The sequence below is a fragment of the Sorex araneus genome, chromosome 5, assembly GCF_027595985.1.
Source record: "Sorex araneus isolate mSorAra2 chromosome 5, mSorAra2.pri, whole genome shotgun sequence".
Lineage (NCBI taxonomy): Eukaryota > Metazoa > Chordata > Mammalia > Eulipotyphla > Soricidae > Sorex > Sorex araneus.
This window is the reverse complement of record NC_073306.1, coordinates 30,011,724-30,032,567: the sequence shown is the minus strand read 5'-3', so window position 1 is coordinate 30,032,567 and position 20,844 is coordinate 30,011,724. Positions and strand designations below refer to the sequence as shown.

Genomic DNA, 20,844 nt, shown 5'->3' with positions numbered 1-20,844 from the left:
CAGCCAATGGAGCCATCTCTGGCCCAGGAAAAAAAATCTCCACAGATACTGGAGAGACAGATAGCAGGTAAGATGCTTGCCTTTCATGTGGCCAACCTGGGTTTAATCCCCAGCCCTCCATATGGTCCCTGAGCCCCGCCAGGAGTGATGCTCTGAACAGTGGGGAGTAGACTCTGAGAACTGCTGGATGTGGCCCCAAAACCAACAACAAAGAAACAAGGTTACGTGCTAGCGACAGGAGAGGATGTATGGGTGCTAAGTCCCTTGCCTTGCACTTATCCAACCTGGGTTCGATCAGCTGTACCTCCTAAGGTCTGAGCACTGAGAGGACAATGGCACAGCCAAGAGGAAGCTCTGAGCATCACTTGTAGCCCAGAAACCAAACAGAAAGGTCATGCTATTTAACAGTAGAAATAGATTTACGAATTTGGGGAGAAATAGGAAAATTGTAATGATTTACGTTTCTTATTTAATTTGCGGCTTTACTGGCACGTTGAGAACACCTTGGAGTGCAGGGCTTGAATCCAGCCCCCTTGCAAAGCACAGGCTCCAGCTCGCTGGCCCTTCTTTACACATGTTAGGAAAGTTAGGGATTCCAGGGAGTCAGCACATGGGCCCATACTCTGACTCAGAATTCAGCACAAACTAATGTGTGCTAATATGAGCCATGTGCTCTAGTTCTTTGATATAACTTAAAATTTGGTACAATATGTAGGGTGCTTGTCTTGCATGCTGCCAACCCAGGTTTAATCCCTGGCTTCCTAGATGGTCGGTCCCCCTGAGCCCCTCCAGGAGAAATTCCTGAGCATCACTGGGTGTGGCAAAAAACAACCAAACTAGCAACTTATAACTTTATACAAGTATATGTATATATGTATATGTATGTTTATACACACATATTTGAATTTATAACTCAGTGACTGTGTTTCACAGGGCAGGGAACTATAGATGAGTAGAAAGTGACAAGAGTTCAGTGGTCTCTCAATTGTTTTCTCAGTTAAGTATTCTAAGATCTTGAAAGTCTTTATTTTTTTTATTTATTTATTTATTTATTTATTTTGCTTTTTGGGTCTCACCCAGCGATGCTCAGGGGTTACTCCTGGCTCTGCACTCAGGAATTACTCCTGGCGGTGCTTGGGGGACCATATTGGTTTTTTTTTTTTTTTTTGCTTTTTTTTTTTCTTTTTGGGTCACACCTGGCGATGCACAGGGATTACTCCTGGCTCTGCACTCAGGAATTACCCCTGGCCGTGCTCAGGGGACCATATGGGATGCTGGGATTCGAACTCGGGTCGGCCGCATGCAAGGCAAACGCCCTACCCACTGTGCTATGACTCCAGCCCCTGGGGGACCATATTGGATACCAGGGATCGAACCCGGGTCGGCCGCGTGCAAGGCAAATGCCCTACCCGCTGTGCTATCGCTCCGGCCCCAGATCTTGAAAGTCTTTAGAAATGATCTTATGGGCTTCCCTTTTGGGGCGGGGGGTTGTGGTTTAGGCTACATCTGGCGATGCTCAGGGGTTATTCCTGGTGGGGCTTAGGACCATATGTGCTGCTAGTGGATCAAAGCCAGATACTGCCTGCCATATTATCTCGCCGGCTCCTGATCCCATGGGTTTTTTGTTTTTTTTTTTTTGCTTTTTGGGTCACACCCAGCGATGCTCAGGGGTTACTCCTGGCTTTGCACTCAGGAATTACTCCTGGCGGTGCTTGGGGGACCATATGGGATGCCGGGGATCGAACCCGGGTCGGCCGCGTGCAAGGCAAACGCCCTACCCGCTGTGCTATCGCTCCGGCCCCCTCCCATGGGTTTTTGATGATGAGACTCAGTCCTGTCTCTCTGGACTGTTGTGGAGCTGTGAAATGAAACCCAGACTTCTTTGGAACCTAACTTTTTTTTTTTCTTTTTGGGTTACACCCGGTGATGCACAGGGGTTACTCCTGGCTTTGCACTCAGGAATTACCCCTGGCGGTGCTCGGGGGACCATATTGGGATGCTGGGAATCGAACCCAGGTTGGCCGCGTGCAAGGCAAACGCCCTACCCGCTGTACTATTGTTCCAGCCCCAGTATCACCTGACATTCTTGCATTCACATCTGGGTTTGCAACTTGCCAGCTGAGTGTCCTGGACAAGTAGTTTAATTTCCCTGAGCATGATGTGTACTAACAGATCGGGGTACTGATATTTGCTCTCTTTGTACTGATAATTAGTTTTTCTTTTTTTTTGGTTTTGGTTTTTGGACCACACCTGGCAGTTCTCAGGGCTTCCTCTGTGCTCAGAGATCACTCCTGTCGCACTCAGGGAACCATAGATGGTACCAGGTATACAACTGTCTATACCGTCTCTCCAGACCCCTGGTACTTTTTTTTGTTTGATTTTTGGACCGCACCAGTGATGCCCAGGTAACTCCTGGTTCTACATTCAGGAATCATTCCTGGCAGTGCTCAGGGGACCATATGGGATGTTAGATATCACACCTGGGTCAGCAGTGTTTAAGGAAAGCCCCCACACACTGTACTATCTTTCCAGCCCCTGATGCTTACTTTCTTTTTTTTTTTTTGCTTTTTGAGTCAAACCTGGCGATGCACAGGGGTACTCCTGGCTTTGCACTCAGGAATCACTCCTGGTGGTGCTCAGGGGACCATATGGGATGCTAGGAATTGAACTTGAGTCGGCTGAGTGCAAGGCAAACGCCCTACCCGCTGTGCTATTGCTCTAGCCCCCCTGATGCTTACATGCTTACTTTCTTTTTTTTTTTTTTTTTTTGCTTTTTGGGTCACACCCAGCGATGCTCAGGGGTTACTCCTGGCTTTGCACTTTGCACTCAGGAATTACTCCTGGCGGTGCTTGGGAGACCATATGGATGCCAGGGATTGAACCCAGGTTGGCCGCATGCAAGGCAAACGCCCTACCCGCTGTGCTATCACTCTGGCCCCTGATTCTTACTTTCTAATGGGCTTTGAAGTAGGTGAAAATTGTTTGATGGTCAGTGTTAATAAGGCCAGTGATGCTGTATTTCAGGGATTGGTTCTATCCAATGATTTCAGATTAGTTGTAGGTTTTTGTTTTGTTTTAGTTTTGGGGGCACACAGTGATGCTCAGAGGTTACTCTGGCTCTGTGCTCTGGGGTCACTCCTGGTGGGACTCGGGGCTCAGGGACCTGACCCTAGTCAGCTGTGTGGAAGGCAAGTGCCTACCTGCTGTAGGTATTTACTGCAGACTGATGTCTTAGGGATATATCCTTGGCCTTGGGAGCTCTCATCTGCCAAATGTGAGGAGTTTGTTTTGAGGTTCCTGATAATGACCTTTCAAATGTTCCCTTTGCTCCGATGGAAATGGTGGAAATTTGGTGGGCCCCTTTCCTGGTGGTTGGGACCCGTGGGGCCCATCTTGCCCTGACTGAAAGGTGGAGGGTTGACCCCACCGCCACCTCCATCCTTCTGCGCCCTGTCAGCCCTGCTAAGCCCTGCTAAAAGCTGCCCTGATTGTCTGCTTCCTTGGTTCCTCAGGTCTGCGTGGCCGTTCCACTCGCTTGTCCACTCTCGCGGAGGCTCGAATGACCACTCAGGAAAATGATATGGAGGTGGAGCTGCCTGCGTCTGCAAACTCCCGCAAACAGTTTGCTGCTTCCGGTGAGTCGGCCTCCCTGCCACAGGTGGCTGCCCACACAGGCCTCCCCTGTCCTAGGAGATCCCAGGATTTCTACACGCCCGCCCCCTACTGACATTGCCTCTTTTGTGTTTGTTGGGGAATTTTTTTGGTGCCCCTCCAACCCTGCTTTGGGGGCTACTCCCAGCTCTGTGCTCCAGGCTTGATCCCTGTAATGCTCAGTGCCAGGGATCAAATCCAGGCCTCCTCAGTCTATCGAGCCATCACCATCTCCCCGGCCCGTTTGTGTTAGGGCTACTCCCAGCTGCATGCTTGGGGGTCACTCCCAGCAGTTCTCAGGGGACCATGCAGTTCCTGGGATCAAATGTGGGCCCCTTGGGGCTGGAGCGATAGCACAGCGGGTAGGGCGTTTGCCTTGCACTCTGGCCGACCCAGGTTCAATTCCCAGCATCCCATATGGTCCCCTGAGCACCGCCAGGGATAATTCCTGAGTGCAGAGCCAGGAGTAACCCCTGTGCATCGCCAGATGTGATCCAAAAAGGAAAAAAATTAAAATGTGGGCCCCTTAACACAGCATGCCCTCACCTCACTGAGCTACCTCAGACTCCCTAGCACTGCCTTTTATCCGGACATCATCTCATTTGACTAAACCCTCCTGAAAGATTATATGGATATATACACCTGCAGTGTACAGAAAGCCATATACATCACTGACTAGAATTTTCAAACAACATACCAAACAGCATTACCAGCTCCCCAGTCATACCCCAAGGGTATCCACAATTTTGATTTTTAATGTCTTAAATTAGCCTTTCCTCTCTTTTTTTAAAAGTCTCATTAGCTTCAACTTTTTGACCGTAGTTCCAGCGTTTGGGGGGCTGAGGCCACCACAACATACTTAGGGAGCCTCAGGACCTTTCCCAGTGATACTTGGTCTAGCTCTGAGGGCCTGATGGTTCAGGCTGAGGATTGAACCCAGGCACAGTGCAAAAGCTTTGGTCCTTTGAACTCTTCTTCACAGGAGAGAGCTTTTCTGGTTGGTTGTGTGTGTGTTTGGGGATTTTTTTGTTTTTATTTTGGGGGCCACACTCAGTAATACTCAGATGTTACTACTCCTGGCTCTGCACTCAGGAATTACTCCTGGAAGTGTTTAGAGGACCATATAGGATGCTGGGTCGAAGCCAGGATCAGCCGCATGCAAGGCTCTTTAATCCCTTTTCTGTTTTTTTTTTTTTTTAAAGTTTGTATAAGTGGAATTTTAAAACATTTTGAAGTACATGGTCATCTTTTATTAGATACGTGTAGAGAGTGAGATGCAGTCATCACATGTATCAATTTCAGCTCTGAATGAAAGGAAACAACCAGATATGGGAAGTAGTGTGTCATCATGAATTGTGCCTTTCTGGGTTAAATCACTCTGGTTAGTTATTTTCGGGGCCCCGTTATTCTTGCCTTTTCAGTTTTTGTCTCATTCCAAGGCTTCAGATAGACCTTGAAGGTTTTTGGACAGGACCAAGGATGTGTTTAAGTGGCAAAGCATTTGCCTTGCATACATGAGACCTGGATTTGATACCTGGCATTGCCAAAAAAAATCCTATGAGCCTACAGACAGTCATTTTCAAGGTGTGGACTGAGATAAAAGGAAAAGCCCCTCGTCTGCTCAGTGAGTGGGAGCTGGACCCCTCGAGATGGTCAGTCCCTCCTGGCCCGTGGACTAGGCTGAGCACAGCTGTGATCGTCCTGCGTGCTTCTCAGTGATCTTTTTGTCTTGCAGGGTGGGGGGAGATAAGGGGGCACACCCAGCAATGCTCAGGGGTCATTCCTGGCTCTGCACTCAGGAACTGCCTCAGGCGGTGCTCAGGGGACCATATGGGATGCCAAGGATCGAACCCTAGTCAGCCACATAAAGGCAAGCACCCTCCCCACTGTACTGTCTCTGCCCCTCCAGTGACTCTTGTTCCCTCACAGCCGGCCTCCCTAGGCCCTCCTGTTCTGCAATGGCTGAAATTCCATTGGCGATGGTCAGCGAGGAAGCGGAAGAGCAAGTCCGTCCCAGCCGCGGCTCCTCTGCTACGAACCCTGCGAGCTCAGGTAGACACGCTGAACTGTCTGCTGTTTGCTGTGACAGGTCGGCAGCTACATTCTGTCCCGGGCCTGAGTTCAAACCACGTGTATCACCTGGGCCAGTTTCCCTAGGGCCCTAGAATCAGTCTTTCCTAAGAGGTGACCTTTCTCTGAAAGCTGGTAGGAGCTCTCAGAGGTAACAAGGTGTTGTCACAGCCAAGGCCCGAAGAGTAGCCCAGGATGACTCATGATCAAGCTGGGTTGGTCTCACCTCTTCTGGTTGTTGAGAAAATGCCGCTGAAGGCAGAGAGAGATGAGGCCAGAGCAATAGGACAGCAGGTAGGCTTTTTGCCTGGCACATGATCAATCTGGATTCAATCCTATATGATCCCCGCGCTCCGCCAGAAGTAATTTCTGAGTTCAGAGCCAGGAGTAAACTAACCATTGCTGGGTGTGGCCCAAAAACAAAAACAAAAAAAGCATATAGAGAAAAAGCGTGCATGTCTTAGACCTGCAGTGCTTCCACTAGTGAATTTTTTCTTCGTGGACTTGACCAGGACAGGTTTCAGCTATTGCTTCCTCTTGTTGCATATGGTGAGTTAAGAGCAAGGGTCTAGGGAAGGCCTAGTTGCGGCAAAGTCCCTCCGTCTGTAAAGCAGCCAGCAAAGAGCAAGTTGCCCTAGACAGGTGAGCGTGTAGGCTGGGCTGGGCAGGTGGCTCTTTGGTGGAGCACCTTGCAGGTGCCAGACCTTGGGACTGATCCCTGGCACTGTAACAACAGAAGTGCAATTCCTTTTTTCTCCATAGTTCGAAGGAAATCCTGTGTTGTGAAGGAAATCGAAAGAATGAAGACCAAGCGAGAAGAGAAGAAAGCCCACCACTCTGAAATGAGAATAAAGCGTGCTCAGGTACCTTTCTGGGAGCGAGGGCAAAGTTGTTTAGTTTTGTTTGAGGGCCACACCTGGCAGTGTTCAGGTCTCACTTCTTGCTCTGTGCTCAGGATCACACCTGGCAGGGTTTGGGAACCTATAAAGGGGCACTGGAGATGGAACCCGGGCGAGGCAAGTGCCTTCCCCACTGGACTCTCTCTCCAGTCTCCTGGGCAAGGGTTTCATTTTTTTTTTTCAGTTAAATCCAGCAACTGAAAATGACATGAAAATCTTTTCAAAATGTATATTCATATTTATACTTTGCTTTCCTTAGAATTATAGCTTAGGTCACATGTTTACGACCATGTTAACGCTGTTTGATGGAGTTACCACCACCAGTGGAATGCCCAAACCTTCCACAAGTCCTGCTGTCACTGCCAGTCCACTTCATCCTTTCTCTTATCTTTAATCCAGAGCCAAGGACTTGTTACCATATGGTAGCTGTTCATTCCCTTGTTTTGTTTATATTATACCACAGATCAGTGAGATGATCTGGTATTTGCTCTGGATTATTTAACATAATGACATAATGCTCTCTAGTTTCATCCAATTTGCAGCAAACTGCAGGATTTCATCTTTGATTGTTTTTGTCTTTTTTTTTTTTTTGCTTTTTGGGTCACACCTGGCGATGCACAGGGGTCACTCCTGGCTCTGCACTCAGGAATTACCCTGGCGGTGCTCAGGGACCATATGGGATGCTGGGAATCGAACACGGGTCAGCCGAGTGCAAGGCAAATGCCCAACCTGCTGTGCTATTGCTCCAGCCCCTTTGATTGTTTTTGTGTGGGGGCACGCCCAGCAGTGCTCAGGACTTAACTCCCGGCTCCATGCTTAGGGGTCACATCTGGCGGTGCTCGGGGGGTGCTGGGGGTCCAACCTGGGTCAGCCACATGCAAAGCAAGCACGATGCTCAGTGTTGCTTATTGTTCTGCCCCCCCTCAAGCCCCCTGTTTAACCTTTTCTTATTTCATTGTCTATGTAGACTGCAGCTTCACCATCCATTTGTCTGTCTTGAACATTTGGGTTGTTTCAGTCTCCTGGCTGTTGTACTGAGGTTTACAGTGAACACAGATATACATATATCTTTTCAAATAAATAATTTTGTATCTTGAGTGCAGGTGCCAAGAAGTAGAATTGCTGAGTTGTATGAAATATTTATTCTTTTTCTTTTTTTTAAAAAAAGAAATATCTAGAAAGAAGTATTTATGATTTTCCATAGAAACTGAACCACATGGTATGCCCACCAATAAATAGTGGATGAGTGTTCAGAGAAGGATTTATTTATTTATTTAGCGGGGGGAGGCATATCCAGCGACACTCAGGAGTTATCCCTGAGAAATTACTCCTGGTTGTGCATGGAGGAGCATATAGGATGCCAGGGAATCAAACCCAAGTCAGCTGCATTCAAGACAAGCACTCTCGGGGCTGGAGCGATAGCACAGCGGGTAGGGCGTTTGCCTTGCATGCTGTCAACCCAGGTTCGATTCCTAGCATCCCATATGGTCCCCTGAGCACTGCCAGGAGTGATTCCTGAGTGCATGAGCCAGGAGTAACCCCTGTGCATCGCCGGGTGTGACCCAAAAAAAAGCAAAAACAAACAAAAAAAAGACAAGCATTCTCCCTTCCACGCCGCCCCCCCCAACCCCCCTGCTATTACTTCAACCCAAGGAAGGATTTTTGACTAGGTGTCCTTTAACTGACCTCACCAACACCAGAGATCTATTTGGTTCCTCTATTTCTGAAGACCCTTAAATTAGGGGTTTTTCATGCTGACTGTGCTGAGGATGTGCCCTAAAGTGCCAAGCCTTGGCCAGGCTCCAGGGTACAGTTGTCTGCCTTCTCTGCTCCCTGAGCTGTGGCAGGGTGGGGGACAGGGCGGGGAGCAGTCAGGGCTAAGGGTGCTACAGTGGAGTTCGAGTTTGGAGCAATTGCCCCTTAATTGAATTACTTGCTCAGGTTCTTCCGGTCCACCTGATCTCCTATGAAGGGACTCTTGCATTTTGGGGTTTGTTTTATTTTTTGTTTGTGGGCCATAGCTGGCAGTGCTCAGGACTTACTCCTTTTTTTTCTTTTTCCATTTACTCTACTTTTTATTAAAATTGACTACTTTCGGTATTTGAAATGGAACTTATGAAAAAGAAAAATCTAAGAAAAAACCCACACAAATTAAGGTTTAGATAAAAATATTAGGCATTTTACGGAAGAAAAATTTCTTCATTATAGTTAAGTGTAAAATTTGACTCACAGAAATATAAAAATATAAAAATTTTTAAGGCAAAGAAATAAATGTCTTGTTACTGAATACACATAAAAAGAATCATAAGTTTTGGCAAATATACTACAATATCATATCTTTTATTACTAACTACAGACTGCTTTTTCCTCTAACTTTTTTTTTTTTTTTTTTTTGCTTTTTGGTTCACACCCGGTGATGCACAGGGCTTACTCCTGGCTTATGCACTCAGGAATTACCCCTGGCGGTGCTCAGGGGACCATATGGGATGCTGGGAATGGAGCCCGGGTCGGCCTTGTGCAAGGCAAACGCCCTACCCACTGTGCCATTGTTCCAGTCCCCTCTTTTAACTTCTTTATATGGAAGCCACCAGCAGTAGGTGAGGGGCCCAGTGCCCCTCGGGGTGATCAACTACCGTGTGGTGTACTCTTGGACCAGTGGAGCTCAGAGGCCATGTCAGGCAGGGATGGAACACACACCAGGCCTGTGCTCTGCAATCTGAGCTCTCCCTGCCCTTTTGTTTACTTTTACCCAAAATCTAGTCGGAGTATGTGTCAAAACATATGTTATATCATAAAATTATACTATTTTGTAACTATAAGAAATAAAAGAAAATTCCTACTTATAGAAGAAAATCCCGCACGGCAGAGCCTGGTAACTACCCGTGCATATTGGATATGCCAAAAACAGTAACAATAAGTCTCTCAATGAGAGACGTTACTGGTGCCCGCTTGAACAAATCGATGAGCAATGGGATGACAGTGACAGAAGAAAATAAATCAAACTTCATACAACTAGCAACTAGCTGACTCAGAATCAGATAGCTATATGCTTTCTTTTAATGACCTCAAAGGATTTATAAATATAAATCTGTATATCTGTCCCTAAATGATGGATTAAGAATTCTGGTTTTATGCCTGAAGAGACACGTAGGAATTAGAGTTGTGGTGCTGGTGGCCCCCAGCCTCTCAGAGCCTGAGCAGTACCACAACCCTTGAGTCCTAACTGGTCTGTTGGCCAGATATCACCAGGAGTGATCCTCTGGTCTCCCGATCACACACAAAGCCTCTCACACAGAGAAATAAGTTTATCAGTGTGCATTCTCTCCTGAAGCATTTTAATAATAGGAGGCTGGAGAGATAATACAGTGGGTAGGGCATTTGCCTTCATGTGCCTGACCTGCGTTTGATCTCTGGCACCCCGATGTGGTTCCCTGCACAGGGCAAGGAATGATTCCTGAGAGCATAACCAGAAGTAAGCTCAGGACTTACTCCTGGCCCTGCTCTCAGGAATCACTCCTAGCAAGGCTTGGGGGACCATATGCATTTCCAGGAATGAAACCCAAGTCAGCCATGTGCAAGCCAAGCACTTCACCTGCTGTACTATCTCTTTATCCCCCAATTCTTGTTTTTACAAAAGTTCCCCAAGTGATTCGGTGCATGCCTGGGCACCCCTGCTGATCTGTTTTGGGACTTGGTTCCTGGATTTTCTACCTGCAGCCAGGGTGGGAGGAAGCGAGATGGCGTTGGGGTGGGGGGGGGGTTGTCACCTTCGAAGGACTGTCTGCCTGTGAAGAGCATGTAGTGTGAGTTCTTTTCTTTGTCCCAAGCAGGAGTATGACAGCAACTTTCCAAACTGGGAATTTGCCCGGATGATTAAAGAGTTTCGGACCACTTTGGAGTATCATCCACTTACTGTGACAGATCCTGTAAGTAAACCACTGGCTTCTGCCTCTACTGCTTCCTCAGGTGCATACCTGAGGGGAAACTTCTTGGTTTCTTTTTGTGGTGCTAGAGATCAAGACCTCATATTACTCATATATATATATATATATATATATGAGTAATATGCAAAGTGTGTGTGTGTGTGTGTGTGTGTGTGTGTGTGTGTGTCCCCAGCCTCAGTGGTGCTGGAGATCAAGACCTCATATACTCATATATATGTACGCAAAGAGTGAGAGTGTGTGAGTGTGTCTGTCTGTCTGTCTGTCCCTAGCCTCAGAACACTTTTTTTATGGTGGGAGGTATGTTCAGGCTACTCCCAGCTCTGCTCAGTGGGCCAGTCACAGCATTGTTTGGGGGGTACCATGTAGTGCCACATAGGGTCTCCTGCATGCTTTGCCTGAGCTTATGCCATTAAGTTCTATGTCTCTGGATCCTTAATACAGATTTTTTCATGATCCTGCATTCGGTTACGCAGCCCCCTTTGGGTCATAACCCCCAGTTTAAGAGGCCAGGTTCTTGAGCAGTGTTTCCCAAATTGCAGGACCTCTCCCCACCCCCCTGCCCCCGATCCGGGGTGGGGGGTGGTGCTAAATCTTCTAGGCGGGCAGTAATAGATCAGGTACATTTTGGAGGGGTGCTTTCTGCTCGCTTAAGGAAGGCATATTTCAGGGGTCACTGAGTGGCTTCTGGAGAGGGGAGTAGTGGGCCTGGTAGATTTGGGGTCCTGTGCTCTGTTGGGGGTGTGGAGTCCTCGAGTGAGACTGACTCGCCAGACGCGGGACTGGAAGGGAGGATCCTGGGTGGGTTCCTTTCACGTTGTCCTGAGCCTTTGCTGATGGTTCTTCTGTCCTCTTGAAGATTGAAGAGCACAGAATATGTGTCTGTGTAAGGAAACGGCCGCTAAATAAACAAGGTAAGCCCCTTTCGGCCCGAAAAGGGCTTTGGGCTGATTGAGGCCTCAGCCCCTGTGTCTGGGAAAGACCCTGAAGTACTTTCCTCCTGCAGAACTCGCCAAGAAGGAAATTGACGTGATTTCCATTCCTAGCAAGTGTCACCTCCTGGTGCATGAACCCAAGTTAAAAGTGGACTTAACAAAGTATCTAGAGAATCAGGCATTCTGCTTTGACTTTGTATTTGATGAAATGACTTCAAATGAAGTTGTCTACAGGTTAGTCCTTCACTCCCCGCCTCCTCCTTGTGCCCCCTACTTTTCACTGCAGACACTTTGGTAACACTCCCCACAGACACACACAGACACTCTGAACTCGGAGCCCTTCTTGGCCTCCTCGTGTTTTCTTTGGATCTGTCATCACAGAGCTGGCTCTGACTTCTAAAACCAAGAAGATCCAATTTGGGCTTGCCACGTCACACGCATGCGTGTGTGTGGGGAATTGAACCAAGGGCCTCGCACATGCATATGCACCACGTAGCTACATCCCTGGCCTCCTATGACCTGACTTTTCAGCTGTAGAACCTTCTTTGAGTGGGTCAGCAGTGAGGTCTCATGGAGCTGGAGCAATAGCACAGCAGGTAGGGCGTTTGCCTTGCACGCGGCCGACCTGGGTTCAATTCCTAGCATCCCATATGGTCCTCCAAGCACCACCAGGAGTAACCCCTGAGCATCACCAGGTGTGACCCAAAAAGCAAAAAAAAAGAAAGAAAGAAAGAAAGAAAGAAAGGTCTCCGGCAACCTGAGCAGCACCCTGCTGACGACAGCTCCCACTAGCCTCAGGCCACTGCTGAAATGACAGTTCAGGGGCAGCCGGAGAGCTAGTACAGCAGGTAGGGCTTGTCTTGCTTCTGGCCAATCTTGGTTCCATCCCTTGCACACCTTACGGTCCCCCAAGCACCACCGGAGTGATCCCTGAGCACAGAGCCAGGAATAAGCCCTGAGAACAGCTAAGAGTGGCCCAAGAACAGACAAACAACAACAAAAATGTGAGGGACCAGAGAAATAGTACAGTGGGTAAGGCACTTGCTTTGCATATAGCCAGTCTGGATTTGCCTCCCGGCACTGCATATTGTTCCCTGAGCACTGTCAGGAGTGATCCCTTAGCGCAGAGCCAGGAGTTAGCTCTGAGCACTGCCAGGTACATAGAGCCCAAGCCCTCCTTCCCCCAACAAAAAGAAAAGTTGAATAAAATGGAAAGATTCGTTCCAGAGTCACACTAGCCATGTTTCAAGTGCTCTCAGAGCCCTCTGTGTGATGTCCGCTCTTGCACAGGTGCAGAATATTCGTGTCACAGAAGGTCTCTCAGACTGCTCCCTTAGGCCACGGGTGACAAGCCACAGCTCTTGGGGCTGATGTACTTTGTGACCTCTTCATATGGCTCTCAGATTTAGACTGAATTACACGTGTTTTAAGGATTATTACAAACATAGTTGGCCCAAGTAAGGATGTACAACTCTGCATATCTGCTAGAAACTGGTTCACAGGGGCCTAGCGAGAGCACAGCATGAAGGGCATTTGCCTTGCATGCAGCATACCCAGGTTTGATCTTTGATATCGCATATGGCCCCCCAGGAGTAATTTCAGAGTACAGAGCCAGGAATAACCCCTGAGCATCACTGAGTATGGCCTGAAAACAAAACCAAACCAAAAAAAGAGGGACTGATTCACAGAGCCAGAAATACTGAGGCCTCGTTTACTGGATTCCTCTGACCTTTAAGTAGCTGTGTCCAGCTTGTAACATTGTCTCAGGGCTCAGGGAGGATCTGGTGGCTCTGGGGAAGCACAGGCCATCGGCCTGTTCTGGCAGATCAGCCCTGCTCTCCCCAACTGACCGGGAACACCCCAGGTTTGTGGTGGGGCTGGGTGGAGGGACACTGAGCAGGCGAGGCAGAAAGATCATTCCAAAATCACACTAGCCGTGTTTCGAGTGCTGTCAGAGCCCTCTGTGATGTCCGCTCTTGCACAGGTGCAGAACATTAGTATATACGCTCAGGGATGCTCACACAGAGGGCCCCAGGTGTGCAGTGAACAGGCTGGGGTTCAGAGGAGAGACAGACACTTCCTGTGCTTCTTCCAAGGTTCACAGCAAGACCACTGGTACAGACAATCTTCGAAGGGGGAAAAGCAACCTGTTTTGCATATGGCCAGACGGGAAGTGGCAAGACACATGTGCGTATCCGGGCCTCACGGGAGGGACCCTCCTGAGGTTCAGTAGTGGTCTTGGGGGCTGGAGAAGATAGCACAGCGGGTAGGGCGTTTGCCTCGCACGCAGCCTACCCGGGTTCGATTCCCAGCATCCCATATGGTCCTCCGAGCAACGCCAGGAATTAATTCCTGAGTGCAGGAGCCAGGAGTAACCCTTGTGCATCACCGGGTGTGACCCAGACAAACAAACCAAAAAAATAGTGGGTCCTTGAAAAGAAAGACGATGAATTTCCTGCAGAAAATTCCCTCCTTGGGACTGAGCAATAGCACGATGGGTAGGGCATTTGCTTGCATGCGGCCAACCCAGGTTTGATTCCCAGCATCCCATATGGTCCCCCGAGCACCGCCAGGAGTAATTCCTGAGTGCATGAGTCAGGAATAACCCCTGTGCATTGCCGGGTATGACCCAAAAAGAAAAAAAAAAGTTCCTCCTTGCAGAGACCCCAGCCCCTGATGCTTTTGTTGTGCATATCCACACCCTGTCTCCCAACTTTGGTGTGGCCCACTGGGTGATGAAGCAGCCATGCTCTGGCCTAGGCCCCAGGCCCTTCGCCACAGCCTCTGCCCCTTCCTTTTGCAGACAATGGGCGGAGACCTCACAGGGAAAGCCCAGAACGCATCCAAAGGGATCTACGCCATGGCCTGTAAGTGTTCCCTGCCATAGGGGGGCACAACATCACTGTCAGCATCCTTATGGACTCGGCTCTCTTCTTCCCCCAGCCCGGGACGTCTTCCTGCTGAAGAATCAGCCCCGCTACCGGAGCCTGGGCCTGGAAGTCTATGTGACATTTTTTGAGATCTATAATGGGAAGGTAGCTGGCCGGGAGCCCTCTCTGCTGTGGGACTCCAGACTCTAACCCCTCCCAGTTGACTGGATGTAGTAGAAGCCTGTGACAGGGATGTTCCTTCTGATGGGGCGGCCCCTGAGCTCCAGAGGGCCCTGTGCAGGTGGAGTCTGGGGGGATCCCCTGTCCTTCCACCTTCACTCTCCCCTGGTGGTGCACGTTTATTCCTTGCCTCCACCAGGGGATGGTGGTCATATTCATTTATATGGAAGTCATTGTGAGCGTTCCTTGACCCCAGAAAGACCTGCCAAGTGCACTGAATAGCGTCATTGTTCTGTGTGCATGGTGGGTTTAGCCTGCGTTTGTGCAGATGCACACCACTGGCCAGTGGCAGAGGCAGCACACTGAGGTGGACTCCTCATGTCCTAAGGGACTTGTTGGACACTGATCCCAGCTTAGCTGCTCCTGGCGCTGCATCAGAGTAGGGAGTTGGGGTGGCTAACGGCCCAAGCCTTGTCCCCGCCCACCACAGCTCTTCGACCTGCTCAACAAGAAGGCCAAGCTGCGGGTGCTGGAGGACGGCAAGCAGCAGGTGCAGGTGGTGGGGCTGCAGGAGCATCTGGTGAACAGTGCCGACGATGTCATCAAGAAGATCGACATGGGCAGCGCCTGCAGGTCAGCATCCTGCTGAGGGAGGCTGGGGGCTGCCTCCCCTTGCGGTGAGGGTGGTGAGCCTCTGCCTGAAGCCATCTCAGTTGGGCAGACCCAGCAGCAGACATCAGATATCAGACATCGGGGCGAGTGTGATAGTCCAGGGGTGATAGGTAATACAGGGGTGAGGCACTCTCCTTGCGCACAGCTGACCTGGGCTCAATCCCAGCACCTCATGGTCCCGAGTCCCACCAGGAGTAATCCCTGAGCACAGAGCCAGGAATAAGCCCTGAACCAGGTGTGCCCTACACCTCCCAAAAAGCAGCATCTCCAGTCTAACGGGGAGCACTTTGCACGCTGGAGTCCCTGTTTTGATCCCTGGTATCACAGGGTCCCTGGGCATTGCTAAGTGTAGCCTGCAAACATTTATTCCACCCTGTCAAGCTGTTCCCAAGCTCTTACCCCAAAGGCATGTTCTGGCCTTTCTGAGCCTTTCCTTGCTGTCCCCTCCCTCTCTGACTGGAGTGTGGTCTGCTGCAGGCTGCCAGTAACCTAGTCCTAGCACCTGGAGACAGGCAGGGATGTCTCTTCCCATTGGGGCCCTGGGACACACGATACAGTGGGTTGTGGGCAGCTTTGGATGACCAGGGAACACACACCCTCTGCTGGGCCTCCCCGCACTGGTGGTTCCTGTCAGTCTCTCCTTCCTGGGTGCTCTGCAGCTGAGTCCTCGTGGGCCTGGGACAGGTCCGCCTGGGTCCCTCCTATATCAGAACTCTGCTTTGTGGACTGGAGCAAAATACAGAGGGGAGGGCGCTTTGCATATGGCTGACCCAGGTTCAATCCCTGGCATCCCATATGGTCCACCAAGTACTGCCAGGTGTAATTCCTGAGTATAGAGCCAGGAGGAACCCCTGAGCATCGCCAGGTGTGACCCAAAAAACAAAGAAAAAAACCTGTGAATATGTCTGCTTTGGACTCAGGTGTCTTGTGGCTGCATAAGCTCAGTTTTTTTGCCCTCCTTTGCCATAGGACCTCTGGGCAGACTTTTGCAAACTCCAACTCTTCCCGCTCCCACGCCTGCTTCCAGATTCTTCTTCGATCCAAAGGGAGACTGTTTGGCAAGTTTTCTTTGGTGGATCTGGCAGGGAACGAGCGAGGTGCAGACACTTCCAGCGCCGACCGGCAGACACGCATGGAGGGTGCTGAAATCAACAAGAGTCTCCTGGCCCTGAAGGTAGCAGGACTTGTTCAGGGCTAGCTGGGGTGCAACTGGGGAGCGGGGAGGGACCTCACTTGCCCCTGCTGGCCCACAGGAGTGCATCAGGGCCCTAGGACAGAACAAGGCTCATACCCCGTTCCGAGAGAGCAAGCTGACACAGGTGCTAAGGGATTCCTTCATCGGGGAGAACTCGAGGACCTGCATGGTGAGTTTCTGACTCTGGCTGGAGTGCACCAGAGGGCCGGGAAAGGGCTGCTCCTATACTGTTGTGCTGCAGCTCTTATGGGCTGAGTCCTTCCTCCCATACTGAAGTGGAGAGCTGGGGGAAATTGGGGGTAAGGGTAGTGGGCACTTGCCTCTTCCATAGCTACCCCTCGGGTCCTTTGGTTCCCAGCCTGGGATGCTTTCTTGTCCACTTCTTCCCTTTGCTCTCCTAGCTAGAGTGCCTTCCCCTCCCCTCAGGGAGCATTGTCTCACCTGCCCGGTTTGGAATAGAAATTCCCTCTTATGGGGCAGGAGCTACAGGACAGTGGGTAGGGCACTTGCCTTGCACAAGGCCAACCCATACTCAATTCCTGGCATCCCATATAGTTCCCCTCCCCCTTGCCTTGCCTTATCGCTGAGCATAGAGGCAGGAATAAGTTTTGAACACCTCTTTGCTGGCTCAGAGAGAGAGAGAGAGAGAGAGAGAGATCCCTCTTAAGTATTTAACCTTTCTCTACTAATTATCCCAGAACCTGGCTGAACTGCAGATTCCACAGAGAAACCACCACCTTTGAAATGTGACCTTGCTGAGGTCTACCTAAAGGAAGACAGGCAGCTAGAGGCCATCAAAGATGACTTTACTTATTACTTGGGGTTTTGTTTTTTTTTTTGAGCCACATTCAGTGGTTTCCAGGGGCTACTCCTGGGGCTGTGCCAGGGGACCATCTGCTGTGCCCATGCCATGGAACAAGCCAGAGCTAGTCACAGGCAAAGCAGGTGCCTTTGTCCCTATTTCTCTGGCCCAGATGTGACTTTATTTATTTTTTTGTTTTTTGTTTTTTGGGTCACACCTGGCGATGCACAGGGGTTACTCCTGGCTCTGCACTCAGGAATTACTCCTGGCGGTGCTCAGGGGACCATATGGGATGCAGGGAATCAAACCCAGGTCAGCCGCATGCAAGGCAAACACCCTACCCGCTGTGCTCCAGCCCCCAGATGTGACTTTAGCCCAAAGTTTAAGCTGCTTAAAAGGGGCATGGACCTCTCTTCCTGGGCAGAGAGAAATCTGCCAGGGAGACTTCTGGACAGGTGTCACAGCTGGAAGGGATTCCTCCTGGTGGCCTCCCCAGGAACACGCAGCCTCAAATCCTTGGCCGTGACCATACAGCTGTTCCCTCTTTCACAGATCACCATGATCTCCCCGGGCATCAGCTCCTGTGAATATACTTTAAACACACTGAGATATGCAGACAGGTACTAGTATCGTGGCAGGCGGGGAGGGAGAGGGGGATCCACCGTGATGAGACAGGCGGGCTCTGGGACTTGGGGTTCAGACCTGCTGCTGGAAGGTCTGTGGCCATCCCCTTCACCTTGATGGTGAGAGCCTTGGGCTGGGCTGGGCGTGATTGGTGCCACCCTCTGGTGGGATCTGAGACCTCCTCGCTTCTCAGGGTCAAGGAGCTGAGCCCCCACACTGGGCCCAGTGGGGAACAGACGACTCAGATGGAAACAGAAGAGACGGAAACTAGCTCGATTGGGGCCCTGATGACCAGCAATGTAAGGAGGCAGGGCGGGGCCGGGGGGGACGAGGGCCACGGTGGGGCTGGCCTCCACTGTCGTCTCTGCTCTTGGTCCCCTCAGTTCTCCAAGGAAGAAGAGGAACTGTCTTCCCAGATGTCCAGCTTCAATGAAGCCATGACTCAGATCAGGGAGCTGGAGGAGAGGGTCATGGAAGGGCTCAAGGAGATCATCCAGGTAGGGAGCAGGCCCTGGAGTGGGGCCTGGCGGTCCCTGGGCAGGGGTCTAGCAGAGGCAGCTGTCACCGCCTCCCACCAGCTGTCCCCACCACCCTCTTCAGCCTGGCACCCACGTTTTCTCTCAATGTCTTTCACATGCTCCTGATGGGTTAATGGGTGGTTTCTGCTCTGGGGCCACGTCTTATTTATTCAGTGTATGTCTGCCAGGTGCTTTATGCCAGTTCCTATATTAAACAAGGAACGTGTGGAAAGTGAGCCCAAAAATAAGAACTCCTATTACAGGATGGTTTTGGTGGAGGGAAGGACACCTCTTGGTCCTCAGGGGCTACTTCTGGCTCTGGTGTCACTCCCAGCTACACTCAAGGGACCATGTGGTCCCAGGAATCAAACCCAGCCTTCCCACATGTGAAGTATGCACTCTGCCTGTTGAGCTCCCTCTACCTCCAAGCCGATAATCGGTACAAATCGTTTTGCTTCACTGGACCTCAGTTTTGTCATCCTAAAATGGGCACGGCAGGGCTTTCTGCATGCACAGGTTTCATGGTGATGCTCTTAAAGCACTTGCAGTGCCGTTGCTGCCATGGGGAAAGGGGTTGAGAGCACGTCTGTGCTGGGCGTGGAGGGCTTGGGGCACAGCAGGACAAGCAGTGCAGGCATTAGCACTGGGGGGTGGAGGGCCATGTGTTTCCTCCCCAGCAGAGCAAACGTTTGAGGGGACAGTACTTTCAGGAAGAGAGGGAGGCTCCCTCTGGCCAAAGGAAAAGGCATGTGCAGGTGGATGGGCTGTGCATGGCAGCAGACCGCAGGCCAAGGGGTTTTGCAGCACAGGCTGGGACGTCACTGTGGGGGCAGCATCTGTCTGAAGGAGCTCAGCAGCAGTGATGTGGACACATCACTGTCACAGCACATCACCTGGTAGCACATCTGGGCAGAAATTGGAGCAAACGCTAGCCCTTCAAACCCGTGTTCTCCCTGAAACAGCAATCTCTCTTGCTTGTTTCTTGTCTTTGCTTGCAGCTCTTTCCACTTTGGAGAAGCTCTGTTCTCTCTTGGACAAGTATTTCTTTCTCTCCCCTCACATCTACCTAAGTAAATTTTGTAGATTAAAATTTTTGTAGATTAAAAATTAAAAACCAGCCAGGGTTCGATCCCCAGCATTCCATTATGGTTCCCCAAGTCCGCCAGGAATAATCCCTGAGTGCAGAGCCAGGAATTAGCCCTGAGTATTACTGGGTGTGGTCCAAAAACAAACACAAAATAAATTTTATAGCTAAAAGTAAAATTATCTTGCTTCGCTAAAAGAAAGCAAAAAAACAGGAGCAAACGGCAGTTAAGTTGCAGCAAAGTGTTCTGAGATGTTGGCACCACACGTCCCTTGTGAGCATGGCCGCCGCATCTTTGGACAGGGAGCAAGAAGACCTAGGGACAAGCATAAAAAAGAATCAAGTCATTGTTCAGATTTCTGGCTTTGAGCAAAGGCATATGATGGTGGGGAGAAGGGAGAATTCAGACTGAAGACTAATAGGGAGAGCCAGGGGGCGCCGGGAATGGGCACGACGGGAGAAACAGGCATCTGGCAGGGACAGCTGTATTGCTGCCCTTGGCCTTGGAATGGTCTGCCCACTTGGTGTTGGTTTGGGGGCCACATCCAGCATAAGGCTTACTCCTGGCTCTGCGCTCAGGGGTCACTCCTGGTGGGGCTAGGGGGACCATATGGGGTGCCGAGGATCAAACCTAAGTTGACCACATGCAAGGCAAGTGCACTGTTCCATCACTTGGCCCTGGTCTGCCCAATTTGGCTGGTCTTTGTTTTGCTTTTTTTGTTTACTGGGGACATTCTCAGCCATGTTTTGAGCATTAGTGCCGTGGCTGCGGGCTCTGCAGTACCACAGATTAACCCAGACTCCTGTGTATGCCAGACAAGTGCCCCAGCCCTTTGCAGCGTCCCCTCAGCCCCTAGTTTGGTCATTACTGAACCAGGTTCTCCCTTTGCTGCAGCAAGGCCCAAGCTGGATTGAGCTCTTTGAGATGACTGAGCAGCCTGACTACGACCTGGAGACCTTAGTGAACAAAACAGAGTCAACGTTGGTCCAGCAGACCAAGCACCTCTCATCCTTGCAAGGTTGGTGCTGCCGGGAGGCCAGGCCTCTGGGTGCTGGGACCTGGAGAAGCTCTCTTACCCCGGCCGTTTCCACCCCTTCCTTCCAGATACCATGAAGGCCTTGCGCTTGGCCATGCAGCTGGAAGAGCAGGCCAGCAGACAGATGAGTTGCAAGAAACGGCACCAGTGACGACTTCGAATAAAGATGTTTGGTTTCATGCCAGCCTCTTCCCCTCCCCAGCGAGCTTTGGGCACATGGTGGGGCGGGGGGGTTGAGTAGGGGGGTCTGAGCCCAGGACAGCTGGGGAGGGCCTCTAAGTGGCGTGGGACACTTTCCTTTCCCTCCATTGTGCCTCCGGGAGCAAGGATGATGACAGAGGTTTTAGTTGTCCTGCATGCTCCCCC

The 20,844-nt window shown here is 50.5% G+C and overlaps 1 protein-coding gene across 2 annotated transcripts in view; it reads left to right on the top strand.

The window, feature by feature from the left end:
• KIF2C (kinesin family member 2C) overlaps positions 1 to 20,629 on the top strand; it is a 28,958-nt gene extending 8,329 nt beyond the window's left edge. Inside the window, exons 5-22 of one of the 2 annotated variants that reach the window (XM_055139666.1) lie at positions 3,513 to 3,621; positions 5,301 to 5,330; positions 5,594 to 5,703; positions 6,484 to 6,584; positions 10,451 to 10,546; positions 11,421 to 11,475; positions 11,568 to 11,730; positions 13,593 to 13,683; positions 14,300 to 14,363; positions 14,440 to 14,531; positions 15,037 to 15,179; positions 16,188 to 16,392; positions 16,472 to 16,582; positions 17,768 to 17,835; positions 18,033 to 18,138; positions 18,223 to 18,336; positions 20,337 to 20,460; positions 20,547 to 20,629. In XM_055139666.1, the coding sequence (XP_054995641.1) occupies positions 3,513 to 3,621; positions 5,301 to 5,330; positions 5,594 to 5,703; positions 6,484 to 6,584; positions 10,451 to 10,546; positions 11,421 to 11,475; positions 11,568 to 11,730; positions 13,593 to 13,683; positions 14,300 to 14,363; positions 14,440 to 14,531; positions 15,037 to 15,179; positions 16,188 to 16,392; positions 16,472 to 16,582; positions 17,768 to 17,835; positions 18,033 to 18,138; positions 18,223 to 18,336; positions 20,337 to 20,460; positions 20,547 to 20,629 (1,865 nt within the window). Of the gene's footprint in view, positions 1 to 3,512; positions 3,636 to 5,300; positions 5,331 to 5,593; positions 5,704 to 6,483; positions 6,585 to 10,450; positions 10,547 to 11,420; positions 11,476 to 11,567; positions 11,731 to 13,592; positions 13,684 to 14,299; positions 14,364 to 14,439; positions 14,532 to 15,036; positions 15,180 to 16,187; positions 16,393 to 16,471; positions 16,583 to 17,767; positions 17,836 to 18,032; positions 18,139 to 18,222; positions 18,337 to 20,336; positions 20,461 to 20,546 lie in introns of both variants that reach the window. The other variant, XM_004621574.2, reaches the window with a different exon arrangement.
• Positions 20,630 to 20,844: the final 215 nt, after the last annotated feature.